At 49.6% G+C, this 15,576-nt stretch overlaps 1 protein-coding gene across 1 annotated transcript in view; it reads right to left on the minus strand.

The window, feature by feature from the left end:
* Positions 1-12,141: 12,141 nt before the first annotated feature.
* Positions 12,142-15,576, minus strand: part of LOC130869791 (lisH domain-containing protein ARMC9) — a 104,965-nt gene continuing 101,530 nt past the window's right edge. Inside the window, exon 21 of the mRNA XM_057762227.1 lies at positions 12,142-12,335. Coding sequence (XP_057618210.1) covers positions 12,216-12,335 — 120 coding nt within the window. The 3' untranslated portion in view covers positions 12,142-12,215. The remainder of the gene's footprint in view (positions 12,336-15,576) is intronic.

Genomic DNA, 15,576 nt, shown 5'->3' on the forward strand with positions numbered 1-15,576 from the left:
TTGGAATCGCTAAATCTGGCAGCTTTGTATTTAAGATAGAAATGGAGCTGGCACTCAGTTGTCTGAGGTTGGACCCTCAGCGTGCTCACAGGAGGGCAAGCAAGTGGTCACTGGCAGGGTCAGGCTGCCAGGACACCTGGACATTATGCTGAGCTTCTGTGGAGGCTTGGAGACAGGCCCATGTTGTCTCCATTTCAGTCCTATGCCCATCTTCTGCCCAGTCACTGTTAGGGTGGTACTATGAAAGGGTCCGGGCTCTTGCCACTCCCTTGATCCAAGCTTCTTTCTCATTTCCACCTCTGTCCCCTTTGAGGTGTGACTATTCAATCTTTCTTTTCTCTCTCTCTCTCTCTTTCTCCCTCTCCTTCTCTCTCTCTCTCTCTCTCTCTCTCTCTCTCTCTCTCTCTCTCTCTCTCTCTCTCTCTTTCTCCCTCTCCTTCTCTCTCTCTCTCCTTTTGAAACAGAGTTTCTCTGTGTAGCCCTGGCTGTCTTAGAACTCACTCTGTAGACCAGGCTGGTCTCAAACTCACAGATCCACCTGCCTTTGCCTCCCAGTGCTGGGATTAAAGGTGTGCGCCACCACCTAGTCAGTCTTTTTCATTTTCTCTTCTTAGTTCTACACTAAGTATAAAGGAACCTATCCTGCATTTCCTTTCAAATCCAGACCGAAAAGTATTGACCCAAACAAGAAATCCATTTCCAATATGGAACCTAAAGGGTAGTTTTGTTGCCAGTCTGTCTGGGCCTAGAACTTTTGGCTTCTGACTCTCTTCTCTGAGGGGCCAGGGCAGGGCTTGTCTGGAGTTGCTGAGCAGTGTGCTGGAACTAGGACCAGGGGACAAAGGCTCAGCCTACTGTATAAATCTGAGCAGACGCACACCCAGGCACTGGCTCTACACGGGGAAAACCTCACAGCTTTCCAGGGTTACCACCAGGGCAGGAAAGACCTCTAGGCCCTGGATTTCCTGAGGTTGGGGTCCAGGGACAGCACAGTAACAGCAGGAGAGAGGAACAATGGTGAGCTCCCTGGAGCCCCTGCTGAGGCTTTTGTTCCATCCTTCCTGTGATGGTTAATCTTTGTTGTTGTCGTTTATTCTTTTATGGGTGTATGTGTGCGCCTGAGTGTATGCGTGTGCACCATGTGAACGCAGGAGCCTTCAGAGGTCAGAAAGAGGCATCCAGACCCCTGGGACTGGAGTTTACAGGGGGTTATGAACCGTCATGTGGATGCTGGGAATCCAAGCCATCTAAGCCAGTCCAGTTTTTTTTTTTTTGGTTTTTTTTTTTTTTGAGACTGGTTCTCCCAGGCCTGGAACTCACTATGTAGACCTGGCTAACAGTGACCTGCCTCTGCCTCTCTAGGGCTGATATTAAAGATGTGTCCACTGCATCAAGCTGATGGTTAGTTTCTTCTTTTATTTATTTTCATAAGATTTATTTATTTTTACTTTATGTGTATGAGTGTTTGCCTACATTTATGCATGTTTACCACACATGCACCTGGTCCCCAAGGCCAGAGGAAGGTGTTGGACACCTTAGGACTGGAGCTACAGACAACTGTGAGCCAAACCCAGGTCCTCTGCAAGAGAAGCAAGTGCTCTTAACCACTGAGGGATCTTTCCAGCCCCCTTATATTTTAGTTGCCAAAAGTCTCTTATTGAATGGATAGTTATAGAGGCTATAAAATTTAAAATGCTTTCCCCATTTTTGACAACCAATGGCTCTCAGAATATAGTTCTATAGGCACATGAGTTTTGTGTTTTTGTAATCTCATAAAGCCATGATGCCTGGCATTTTGGTTCACATTTCAAGGGCCCGCTCACAAGCAGAAGGTCCCATGTGGAGTCACCCATGGCTAACTGTAGGTCTGCTCATGAAGTTCACAGACTGACCTCCCACAAGCTGCAAAGCAGAGTGTATGGGCTTGAGATCCAACCTGTTCCTGTCTCGGTGCACAAAGTGGATGCTGTTACCCGGACCTAAAATGAAGGTTCTGCCTTGCGGGGCGGGGTCTCTTTGGAGATCAAAAAGTGGGCCAGCTACTGCCCACCACAGGCTCTGACGGCTTCCCAAAAGCATGTTGAATTTTATGTGGGAGCTCTGTCCTGAGGAGGAAATTTCTTCACCTCTTTTCATTCCCAATCTTTGATAAATTTCTCTCTCAGGATCAATACAGAGACAAAGTCTCTCTGTGTAGCCCTGGCTGTCCTGGAACTGGCTCCACAGACCAGGCTGGTCTCGAACTCAAGAGATATGCCTGCCTCTGCCTCCCGAGTGCTGGATCACCACTGCCTAGCTCTGGTGGTGAGTTTTATTACCAACCTGACAAGAGTCTAGAATCCCATGGGAAGGGAGTCCCAATGTGGGCGGTGTCTAGATCAGGTGGGCCTGTGGGCGGGGACCCTTGATTAATAGGAAGACTGTGGGTGGAACCATTCCCTGGGCAGGCTATCCTGGATGGTATAAGGATGCAGAAAAAAGTGAACACTGGCATCCATGCATACTGACTGCCCTCTGCTCTTGTACGTGGGTGTGATATGACTGGTTGCTTCCAGCTCCTGTTGCCTTGACTTCCCCACAACGATGGTTTGTAATCAGAAACTGTGAGCCAAATAGGCCCTTTTCCCTTAAGTTGCTTTTGCCCAGGTATTTTATTGTGGCAGCCAAGGCTGCCCACTTCTCTTGTCCTTCTCCCAGCACAGGGTACACTATAGATTCTGGGGCCCCACCTAAGAAAAATGGGCCCATGGACGGAGCCAGGATCTGGAGGAAAGGGCACTACCAGCACACACAAGCAGCTACCGGGGAGACACACTGGACAGGGGTACCCTGTCCACAGTGAGTCTATTTCAGACAGTGTTGGGCACCTGAACCCCGCATCTGCTCATTCTGTGTCATTTTTTTTTTTTCAAAGGTGAGATCTCAGGACGCAGCCCCAGCTGGACCTGAAACCCACTTTCTCTGTAGGCCAGTCTGGCCTTGAACTTGCTGCAACCCTCCTACCTCTGCTTCTGAGTACTGGGAATACAGGGCCTAACTGGTGTGCGGTTGAAACACAAGTTATGTGCTGGTGACTGGGGAAGAACTTTCCTCAGGCCGACTGACTAGTATCCAACGGGAAGAAATAAAACAGTGGACAAGATGGGGCAGGGAGAGTTCAAACCATCATTCCCTCAGGCCAGGGCTGATGAGAGCTAGATTCTCCTTAGACCCCCATAAGAAGGGGCGGCAGTCAGTGGATTAATTGACGTTAGTGTATCCAGGGGCCGGGTGGCTGTGGATGGGCCAGGATGAAAAAGAACGGTAGAGGAGAGGTGAAGTCTACACCAGGCATAGAACAAACGCAAACCAAATGCCTCACTATCAGAGGCCTGGCTAGCAGATGGTGACGGAGACAGGCTGAGGCTCAGAGTAATGAGACGGACGCGGAAGTGGGAGGCAGCAGAGAGCCGGGGACCCAGACTGGCTAAGTAATCAGGTGTGTTATGGAGCTGACACTTGGAAGACCGTCCCAGCACTTGGAGCGGGCTAGCAGGGTGTGCTCATCCGGGAGAAATGGTTGCCCCAGGGTCTGGGGTGAGCTGCTGCCATACTAGGCGGAGGCCCTGGGAACTTCTCCCGACTACCAAGGCGGAGTGCTCCATGGAACTCATGGAAGAAACTGGAATCTGTTAGGGCTGAAACGAATTCACATTTACTTGCGTTCTTTCTCCAGCTGTCTCTGTCCCCCTCTCTCTCCTCCCTGTCCCTCTCCTGCTGCCTCACCTTCCTGGAAGGATCTGTGTAGTCCTCCTGCCTTCGCCTGTGGAGTGTCCTGGGATGACACGGGTGCCACTACACCCTCAGTCAATATCAATATTGATTGTGGCAGCTGCCACCGGTGCCACCTCGTCATTTCTACGCACAAGCTCAAGTACCCTGAGCCCTAACAGCACCATAACTCTATCTGAAAGACAGGAAGGGGTGCTGGTGGTGTGGCTCAGTGGTAAGGCACCTTCCTGGCATGATCCTCCACATCAGCAGGACCAGCAGACGCCCTGGATGGCCCAGCCCCTCCCTCACGGTGACGTCACACAATGAGATTTACGACTAACTGCAAACGCAGGCCAAATAAACCAGATAACCACTGGCCAGTGACTTGGCAAAACCCCTGAAGCTGCCCTTAACCAAAAAGGACCCTTGAGTGTCCCTCTCACTGCGAGCCATAGGGACCTCCCTTGGGCTCAGTCACTAGCGGGTTCCTCAGTGTCTGGGCACGGGAACCTTGGACAGATCAGGTCCTCCTGAGATCGCATTTGCTATTCTGTGGCTTTCCCTACTGGAATGGAGGTTAGAGTTTCATCTGGCAATCACAATCCTTGCAATTTCCTTCTGAAAATTAAAAAAAGAAATACTCTGTATACTTCTGATCCAAATGCTTTTTTCTCCCCTCTGGCATCTAAAATACACTTTCAAGCCTCACCAGTTTCTGTTTAACTCCACTGACTGGGTCCTTTAAACTACATCCTGGCCCCAGGGCTGTTTGTGTGTCTAGCTGTACATTCTGATGCCATGGAGCCTGCAGACACATGGCTATACCCTCAGCATGAGACTGGGGGCTGCTGGAACCTGGTCATGCTGTATTGGGATGGTTTATGCTGTATTGGGATGGTTTAGATAGGTTTGGGAATGTTCCCTGAGGTTCATTTGGCTAGGGCATGGCGATTAGGTCATGGCTGTCTCACCTCCTAGGGGAGGGTGCTGAGGCAATCATGCTGGGAATCTCATTGGTCCCCTCAAAAATGATTGCCATGAAAACAAAAGAGCCAGCCTGGCCCCCTTGGATGCTGGCTTCTTGTCTGGAAGACCCATATGCTCTGGGTCTTTTTTTTCTTTTGGATTTTTCGAGACAGGGTTTCTCTGTAGCTTTTGGTTCCTGTCCTAGAACTAGCTCTTATAGACCAGGCTGGACTCGAACTCACAGAGATCCGTCTGTCTCTGCCTCCCGAGTGCTGGGATTAAAGGCGTGCGCCACCACCGCCCGGCCTGTTTTTTGTTTTTTTTTTTTTTTTTTTTTTTTTTGGATTTTTCGGCTCTGGGTCTTTTGTATGCACGCCCATCACAGTGCCTTGACCATGCTGTGACAACCAAGGAGGCCCTCGTGAGAGAGGCTGAAGCAATGGGGACACCGGGTCTTAAATCTCCAGTTTCCTAAACTGTGAAATAAGTTAGCTTATCTTAAAGTACCCAGCCCCAGGGGCTGCAGAAAGAGTCAGTTGGTAAAGCATTTGTTCTGAAAACATGAAGACTGAGTTCAGTGCCCAGCACCCACAGACACACCAGGGCACGGTAGTGTGCACATGTGATCCCAGTACCGGAGATCAAAAAACAAGGTAGAGAGAGACAGAGAAAGACACCCAATGTTGACCCCTGGCGCACATAAAACGAAACACCCAGTCGTAGGCATTTTGTTATAGCCATGGAAAGCGGACTAAGCCAGATAGCAAACTGAGCTGGCTACGCCGAAATCTCCCATTAAACCAATTTCCAGGAGCTGCTAGATGTGAGCGGTAGACACACCGCTTCAGCGGGATCTGGGAGACAAGCCCAGCACCCCTCTGTAAGTGTGGACTTCTGTGATCCAGAACCGTGGCTGAGGCCAGATGGCTTCCTAGGAGCGGACATGCACCAGCTGTTACTTCACTTGGATTCCTGAACCCAGGAGCTCAGGCCCAGCTCTGCACCCACAGGGTTCTTACATGAAGAAGGTGTGCCACGCCCAGCAGCTCCAGGTTTGCGCTCTTTGCGGATGTCTGGCTGAGTGGCTGGTAGGGTCTGCAGGCAGCTATGTCGGGTTTGTTGGGCATTCTGGGGAGAAACGAGATGGTCGCCCAGCCTGCAGAAAAACATGAAACAAAACAATAAATACTGATAGCAGGGAGGTAGCCGAGGCAGGGTCTCTCACTGGTCCGGAGCCCACTGATTCAGCCAGACTGGCTGGCGTGGTGGCATCAAAAAGAGATGCAGAAGGTGGCTGTGCCTGGGATTCTTTTGGGAAACGGACATTTTAAAACATACTTTTGTTAGTTTTGCCTTTTGAAGTTAAACAATTGTTACATTTATTTAGTGTGTGCCTGTCCTGTGTGCCCATCCCACGGCACACGCACGGAGGTCAGAAGGTTGCTTGGAGCAGTTGATTCTCTGCATCATCTGAGAACCTGCTGACGGAACTCAGATCATCAGGCTTGGTGGTGAGCGAGAACCTTTACTCGCTGGACCAGCTTACCCGCCAGCTTTTTTTTTTTTTTTCTTTTCTTTTAAAGATAGGTTCTCAAGTAGCCCAGGCTGGCCTTGAACTCATCACTTGGCTGAGAACTGCCTTGAACTTCTGACCTTCCTACCTCCCTCCCCTAAGTGCTGGGGTGAGAAGCAGAGCCACCGCCTGGATAAACCACCTTGTTTGCTTGTTTTGTTTTGTTTTTGAAACAAGGCTTCTCTGTGTAGCTCTGGCTGTTCTGGAGCTCACTCTGTAGACCATGGTGGCCTCAAACTCACTGAGATCCTCCTGCCTCTGCCTCCTGAGTGCTGGGATTAAAACCTGTGCCACCACTGCCTGGCTCTGCAGGACCTGTAAGGTGGCAGCTGGACTTCATGCCTGCTAATCCCCTGTGACTTCACAGCACTGCAAGGGTTAGCACGTGTCGAACACACCAGTCCATCTCAAGAGCTGCGGGTTGCTCAAGGCCCCTCGTGTTTCCACCAAACAAGGCATAGAGCACTTCTCCTAGGATAAGGCTAACTGTGACATCCTGTCACGTCAGCCCTGAAGAGAGGCAGGCAAGCTCACAGCTGAGACAAGCGATGCCTGTTGCTGTACTGGCCCCATGTTGAGGAGAGGATGGCAATTTCTGGTCCAGCCGACCCTGAGAGACAGGCAAGCACTGTGGGGGTTCTGTGCGTCAGCCTGGACAGACAGGTCTCTAGCTGTGTGTGTGACACTGGTCCAGCCGACCCTGAGAGACAGGCAAGTACTCTGGGGGCTCTGTGCGTCAGCCTGGACAGACACTCTAGCTGTGTGTGTGTGTGACAGAGCACTCACTCAGCAAGCAGACACGGGCCATGAACTCAGCAGGGGATTAGTGAGTCACAGCTCGATGACAACTGCGCCTGCCTAGGGTCACATAAGGGAAAATGACTGCCGATCAGTATCAGCTCCTCCGGTTCAACAGAGACAAGGAGACGTGGAACCATGCTGGAGGGACTTCTCAACATGGTGCTGGGCCTGCAGTGAGTTAGAAGTGGGCCACTCAGCTTCTAGCTCGGAGTTGGAGTTTTCTTGGGAGGCAGGGAAGGAAAGAAGGGGGCAAGGTAAAGAGGAACAAGAAAGATGTTTAGATTTGAATGCTGAGGGAGACGAGAAGCCAAATAAAAAACAAAAAAAAATGACATTCTGTGTTAGAAGGATTCCTCTATAGTGATCTTTATTTATGTTTTAATAAATAAAGCTTGCCTGAAGATCAGAGGGTAAAACTAAGCCACTAGAGGCCAGGCAGTGGTGTCACGCATCTTCAATCCCAGGATTTGTGGGGACAAAGTCAGATGGGTCTCTGTGGGTTCCAGGTCACCTTGGGCTACACAAGATCAGTGCAGAAACAGATCCAGGTGGTGGTGGCTCACACCTTTAATCCCAGTACTAGGGAGTCATGCCTTTAATCCCAGCACTAAAGGGAATATAAGACAGGAGGAGACAGGGACTCTGGGTTCAGTCTGCAGCCGCCCAGCCTTGGTAAAGATAAGACTTCTCTAGTGGCTTGGCTGTTTTGCTTTTCTGATCTTCAGCCTGAACCCCAATATCTGTCTCTGGGTTTGTATTCTTCGTGCTACAGGCCCTCTGTGGTCCTGGTGGGTATGGGATAGCAGGAGAGAAGGGTGGGAGGTCAGGAGGGAAAGGTGAAGGCCCAGAGGGCAGAGGGCAGAGGCAAGAGTGAAGGGTGAGTTCTGGCTGGGCTGTTGCAGGGGTCCATGTCAGTCCCTGAGGTACCGGCTAAGGCTGTTATGCTGCCCCTGCAGACACTGGCTGGGGTGCTCTGAGGCACATCTATCTGTAAGTCCAAGTTGGGCTGGGGTGCTATCAGTGAGCAGGAGGGGGTGAAGACCCCAGACTGGGGCTCTAGACCCTATCCAGAACCCAGCACACAGGAGGAAGCTGGGTTATGGCAGAAGGCCAGCCTACTGTGTCGGGGACAGGGGTGGGACAGTCACTGGGAGGGAGCTGGGTTAGTAACTGTGCAGAGGGCCCTGAGGGTGCCAAGAGTTGGGAACTGTAAAGTCACCTGTGATCCTTGACGTCACTGAACATTCAGGAGGAAGTCCAGACTGGCGCAAGTAACCAGAGAGCACCTAAGTGTAAGCGAGACTAAAGGAAGGAGAAGCTGGGGAGGGACAGAAAGGGGCAGTAAGTGTCGAGATGGAACAGAGGGTCTCTAGAATCCAGGAAGGTTCAGTGGGCCCACGTGGAGAGGAGCCATCTCTGCGAGGCACAGCCAAGACAAGGCTGGGAGAGGGTGGAGTCGTGTGCCTGTGTTTACCTCAGTCTTTCCGTTCTTGATAAAACTTGATAGTGCTTATCAAGAAGAAAATTAGGTAATACAAAGGATGTGTAGAACAGCCCCTATCACAATATCCACAGTGACCACTTCACGGTTAAATCGGTGTTTAAAAAACTGGCTGGAAACGCGGCTCAGTTGGTACGCAGCCTGCCTGGCAGACAGGAGGCCCTAGGAGCCATCCCCAGCACTGCGTTAACTGCCGGCACAGGCCTCTGACCTGGCACTTGGGAGGGGGAGGCAAGAGAACAGACACATGACGGTCGTCCTCAGTTAAACACAAGCTACCTGAGACCCTGTCTCACTGTGGTGGAAGTCTTTAAGTCCAGTCCTAGGGAAGCAGAGACAGGTGGATCTCTGCGAATTCGAGGCCAGCGTAGTCTACACAGTAAGTTCCAAGCCAGTCAGAGCCGTAGAGTGAACCTGTTTAAAAAAACGGGGCAGGCACCACAACACCTGTTTTGTCTGTTTTTTTTTTTTTTCTCCAGGGGAGGAAAAACAAAAGGCAAATATATATTTCAAAGAACCTGGACCAAGGGGTCAGTCTGGCTCTTTACAGCTGGCCCGTCATCCCACTTTACAGTTTGCTTTTGTATTCAACACCATATTATCACATTGTGAGGAGCTACACGTCATCAACTACTCTTAATGCTCCTACGTATTTCCAATACTGCTCATGACCATAGCTTGGTAGCCAGCCTTCTCTACTGGGCATGTCGATATTTCATCATAATCACTACGGTAACAAGTACCCTGTGCGGGTCTGGAAATTACAGGGTAGAGCCAGTGACCCAGAAAGCCCCAGCCTCTTGAATCTGTGAAACACACATTAACTAAGTGTCCCCAGGAGGCCTAAGATTCTGGATTTATCTGGAAGCAATGCGAGGTTACCAAGGGGTCGTGGCTGTGAGCAGAGTCAGATTCCTTGAGTGTGAATTCAAGAAGCAGAGGCAGGAAGTCTAACGACCTCCCTTATGGCCCTCAGGGGGCTGCAGGTTTTCTGAACACTGTCACAGCCTAGGTCACACCGAGCAGATCTCTCCATGTCTTTTCTTGTTACAGGATTTGTTCTGAGTGTTTCTGAGGGTAGGCGTCACAGCTCACTTATTTTTGGGTCCCTAGGACTGAGTTTACACCCCATCAGTCATAGAAATGAAAACAACCTTGAACTTGGAGGTGGTGGGGTGGCACACACCTGTATTCCCAACACTCAAGGGTTTGAGGCAGTGGATAGTGAGTTTGAGGCCGGCCTGGGCTATAAGTGAGACCCTGACTCACTTCATTCTGTCAGAGGGACTTGGGGGTAGCCACTGCTTCGTGGAGGGGGGGACGGCAGATCCAGGGGTGCTGGAAAAGCATGCCCAAGGACAGGTCACCTGGCCCAAGAAGAACAGTGCCCCCTGGTCAGTGTTAAATTTGTTAGATCCACGGTCACCTCTGGCTGAAATGTCCTTACAGCATGGTTGCCTTGCTGGGAAGCAAGGGTTTTCGTTATTTTTTAAAAGTTGAAGATTGTTTTCTTTCCCATGCCCAACAGGCATTTCATCAGTTCCTCTTGCTCTTCTGTCCCAAGGGACCATGCTGACCAGTAACTCATCTCTCGCTATATTCCAGACCAAGACAGAAACCCCTCAACTGTGAGTGACGCACCGGAGGACAAGGAAGGCATGGCGACACAGTTCACACTACTGTAAGCTTGGAGGTGTGGTCAAGTGGTTGTTCCTACCTAGTCATCACAGCGTGTGCACATCGTATGGGTACAGTGTGACATTTCATACACAGACGATACACCATCACACCAGGGCAACCAGCACATCTAAGAGGGTGTTCTTATTATTAGGAGGTTTATGCTGAGGGTCTGGAACCTTCTTTTAAACAGTTCAGTAAGAAAAAAAAAAGACAAAACAAAAATGAAGAAACAAAAAGCTGTATTAGCCAGGTACGGTGGTACGGACTGTGAGGCTGTCCCTCGGCCACACAGCAAGTTCAAGGCCAGCCTGGACCACGTGATACAAAAGGAAGGCCAGGCTTGGTGGAGCACACCTTCGATCCCAGCCCTAGAGAGGCAGAAGCAGATGAATCTCTGGATAGCCTGCTTTACGTAATAAGTTCTGGGTCAGTCAGTGATTCTTAGTGAGACCTTGTCTCAACAAACAAAATATAAAACAAGGGTCTGGAAGGCCGTTTGTAGTGACACAAGCCTTTAACCCCAGCACCCTGTGAGTCTGAGGCCAACCAGGGCATCTGGAGCTACACAGTGAGACCCTGTCTTGAATAAACAAACAAGGGTCGGGCAAGATGGCTCAGTAGTTAGTGCTCACTGCTCTATCAGAGGATCGGATTAGCGCCCATGTCGGGTGGTCGCAATCCCTCGAAACCCCAAAAACCAGAGGATCCACTGCTCTTTTCTAGTCTCCGCGAGCACCCCCACCTACACATAAGGAGTGAATCTCTTAAAAACAGGACAAGGGTGTTTGTAAAGGCTGTGCCGGACACACAGAAAGCAAGAGAGCGAGAGAAGAGGCGACGTGAACGCCCGAATCCCTTTAGTGGGGTGTTCTCTCAGCTCTACTGCAGGCGGTGTGCGAGAGAGAAAAGGACACAATACACTGACCTGTGTATCAAAAATTAAAAACTGAGAAACAGAAGCACAAGGGAGCTAGCCAAGCGGACCTCAGAGCGCTGACCTATGGCATGGGAAGTGTCACCCAGCAAATTCCAGACGTGCAATAAAGCTGGGCAAGAGCAGGTGTGGACACTGGGTTCAGGAGCTGTGGCGCGGAGCTCACACGGACAGGTATCTCCACCCTCTTGGATGCTCAGTGCCTTCTGGTTTATCATAAGGTTGTCACACAGAACAACTGGAAATGTCAAACTGCCCAGCGACAGGGGCTAAGGAAAACACGGTGTGGCTATTAGGAGAAGGCCACTACTGGCCGCGTGGGGAACTGGAGGCTCCCAGCCAGCGCTCGAGGACTGTTCCTGCACACCTGGTTATAGTTTTCCCGGTCCAGGAAAAGACAGGGCAGGCAGGGACTGGCAGCTCAGCCCCAAGCCTTTCAGGAGGCCCAGAGGCCCAGGTGACCTGACTGAAGTTTTATTTTTCTGTCAAGAGGCAGAGACCAGGCTACAGAGAATGCAGTGCCTGGCAGCTAGAACACACATGGCTGCTTTCCCTATCTGTTTTTCCTGTGCTGGGGGGTAGAACCCAGGGTTCACGCATGCCACAGGCCACACAGCTGCTCTCGTCTAAAGCAGAGCTGCGACACTCCAGTCCCAGCACTGGGCCTGGTGCTGAATGAACACCAGAGGAATGAATGCCAGGGCAGGAGTTCAAACCGGCGGAACCCGCCATGGCTCAGTAGCTTCCTTCTGAAATGACCTTGGCCAGCAGTGATCTTTGGAGGTGGCCCTAGGGTTTTATAAAGTCACATACTTCTCCTGGAAGAAGCCTAAGTGTGTACGGGGATATAGGACCTCACTTGATTTTTCTCCAAAACTCCTCAAGAGATAAACAAGGAGAAAGGCTTTCCAGAAAGAACACTTTATTGCGTACTTTAATATATATTACACAGCAGTTAACCAAAGCAGAGCGTAAGAAAATAGACTCCCGTTTCCTGTATCCTGAACTTACACTGGGCACCCCGTCCTGTGGCCGCCAGGAGTGACGGGCCGTTGCAGGGGCTCATCCCCACTCCACTGCACGCTGGCCAGGCCTTTCCGCCGTGCCTTCCCAGTGTTGGTCATGATCTGGTGGAAGTAAGAAACAGGTTTGAAACAGTGTGTCCCAGCTACCCAGAAGCTGAGCAGACGAAAGGGGAGAGGTCTCCAGGGACATGAACTTCCAGGCCCAAGGGCACCTGTATTCCTAGCACTTAGGAGGCAGAAGATCAGAATTCAGTTACGTAGCAAGTTTGAGGCTAGCCTGGGCTACATGAAATTCTGTCTTAAAAATAAATGGGGATGGGGTGGGGGAGATGGTGTAAGATCAGAGTTCAGATCCCAGCACCTACATAAAGGCTGGGCAGACACAGTGTCTAGCTTGAAGTCCTAGCTGAGAAATACAGACCAGGGATGCCGGGGTAAACAGGCTAAGGAGAGTAGCCAGATCCCAGAGCTCTGGGTTTGGTGAGAGATCCTGCCTCAGTTTCCTCTCTCAATAGGTGGAGAGTAAAAAAGGAAGACATGTGATATGTAGTGTCAACTTGGGACCTCCACATACACACACACTATATGAGCACACATGCATGCACACACACCATGTGCCAAAAAAGAAAAAGGAAAACCTAGAAACAATAATGAAAACCAAATAAGAGCCAAGCGGTGGTGGCGCACGCCTTTAATCCCAGCACTCGGGAGGCAGAGGCAGGCGGATCTCTGTGAGTTCGAGACCAGCCTGGTCTACAAGAGCTAGTTCTAGGACAGGCTCCAAAACCACAGAGAAACCCTGTCTCGAAAAACGAAAAGAAAAAAAAAAAAAAGGAAACCAAATAAACAAAAGGGGCTACATGAGAGGATCTGCGCTACAGGCTCTGTGGGCGCACACACGTTATGAGGGAAGAGGAGCCTTTCTAGCTATGCATACAATCACATGTAGCAGCATAAAACTTAAAAAGGCACAGGAAGAAAAAAACAGGCAAGAACAGTAGTTACTGTAGGCTTTGAAGAGAACTGAATTTTTAAAGGTGAGAAGGGGAGGAAAACCAGGCAGATTCGATTTAAGGAAAAAAAATCAACATTTTAACCAGGTGTAGTGGTATAAACCTGTATAAAGCCAGCACCCGGGAGGGAGGCAGAGACAGTGTATCTCTGTAGGCTAAGGGACAGCCTGATCTACATCCTCTCTGCTATGTTAGCTAGAATTTGGGCCATCCCAAGGAGCTGAGAAACATATCCAGTTTAAGGTTAGCCTGGACTACTTAGTGAGACTGAAACAAAACCAGGAGTTAAGCTACTAGATAAGGGGCCAGTGCCACAAAGACTTCTTCCAGCTGAGTCTGAGGCTCCTGCTGGCTCGCTGTTTCGTGGGAGCCCACCCCTCCCAGGACCTCCCATGGGGTCAGATAATAAATCACTTATTTGTTTTTTGGATGCTTGAAAACAGGACCAGGCAATGCATCTAGGTCATCCCTCCTGTGTGCTGGGCCCACACAAGGACACCCAGGGACTTCTCAGTGGCCCTGCCTGCGCTGCATCTGTGGATGAGGACGCACTCTTCAAGCTGGATTCTAAGGAAATGCCTGAGAAGCTTCAGAAATTGGCAAAGGGTGTGGCTGTACCTCTAGACCAAGAACAGCTCCATCTTGATTACAGATGGAGGCTCTGCCTGAAGGAAGGTTCTCCCAGGGCAAAATGTGTTTTTTACCATGATAAAAAGCAATGTAGCATATGACTTACACAGTCTACCCAGTGGTAAAGGTTGGCCAGGCCAGGTGTGCTGGGAGGCCAAGGCTAGGGCATCTCAAGTGCCAGGCTAGACTGGGGTGTATAGTAAGAGCCTGCCTCAAAAAATTAACAACAACAAAACAAAACAAAAAAACTGAACAAGCTGGGCAGTGATGGTGCACATCTTTAATCCTAGCACTCAGGAGGCAGAGACAGGTGGATCTTTGTGAGTTCAAGGCCAGCCTGGTCTACAAAGAGAGTTATAGGATGGCCAGAGCTGTTACACAGAGAAACCCTATCTCAAACACACACACACACACACACACACACACACACACACACACACACACACGACAAACAAAAAAAGAGAAATTACAGAATCTGTCTGTCTGTCTGTGGTGGTTTGAAAGAAAATGCCCCCATAGGCTCACAGGAGAGGCACTATTAGGAGGTGTGGCCTTGATGGAGGAGGTCTGTCACAGGGGTGGGCTTTGAGGTCTCAGATGCTCAAGCCTGGCCAATGTGTGTCAGTCTCTCTTCTGCTTCCTGTGGATTAAGACACTGAACTCTAAACTCCCCTCCAGCACTGTGTCTGATTGCATGCCGCCATACTTTCTGCCATGCTGATAATGGGCTAAACCTCTGAAAAGCAAGTCACCTCTAACAAAATGTTTTCCTTTATAAGACTTGCAATGGTCATGGTGTCTCTTCACAGCACTAGAAACCCTAAGACTGACTATCTCTATCAATCCATCTATCATCTCTCTCTACATCTATCTGTCTGTCTATCTATCTATCTATCTATCTATCTATCTATCTATCTATCTATCATGTATGCATGTATGTACATATCTATCTATCTATCTATCTATCTATCTATCTATCTATCTATCTATCATGTATGTACGTATGTATGTACGTATGTATGTACGTATCTATCTATCTATCTATCTATCTATCTATCTATCTATCTATCTATCTATCTATCTCAGCACACATAAAAACAACCTAGAACAGCAGACTCTTAGCTGACTACTATCCACTCCCTCACTTATTACTGATGACACAGTACCATGTCTAGTTAAAAAGAATTCATCTTCTCAGACTCTCTTGCAGCTTGGGGTCCCCTTCTTGACTTTACAGTTTATGACAGTAGCTGTCAGCTATCTCATGAACAAGAGACAACCAACATGTAATTGACAACACTGAGACAGAGGCACAGAGCCGATGAGACCCAACCTTCCTAGTGATGTGTGCATATGGTCTTTTTTTTTAGATCAGCAAGAGTAGAAACATTTGACAACAATCAGTTACTGCTGCTACCTGTCTATTTGTCTATTTTGGACCCCTTGTCTCCTCCCCTTATGTCATTTGATGCTGGAATGACCAAGTAATTTTTCAGTTTGCGAAAGACACACTGGGCTGAGCAGAGGTTGCATTTAATTAATTTGAGCTTAGTAGGAAAATTTTATGATTCACGGTCACACAAGGCCAAACACTTAGCTCTTCTAGTGTAGGGATTTACTATGTTTCCAGAGTACTCTCAAGCTTCAGTGTGCAAAGAAACATGGAATGTCTGTCTCTCGGGTGAAGGGTGGTGGCAGAC

This window comes from Chionomys nivalis, chromosome 2, assembly GCF_950005125.1.
Source record: "Chionomys nivalis chromosome 2, mChiNiv1.1, whole genome shotgun sequence".
Lineage (NCBI taxonomy): Eukaryota > Metazoa > Chordata > Mammalia > Rodentia > Cricetidae > Chionomys > Chionomys nivalis.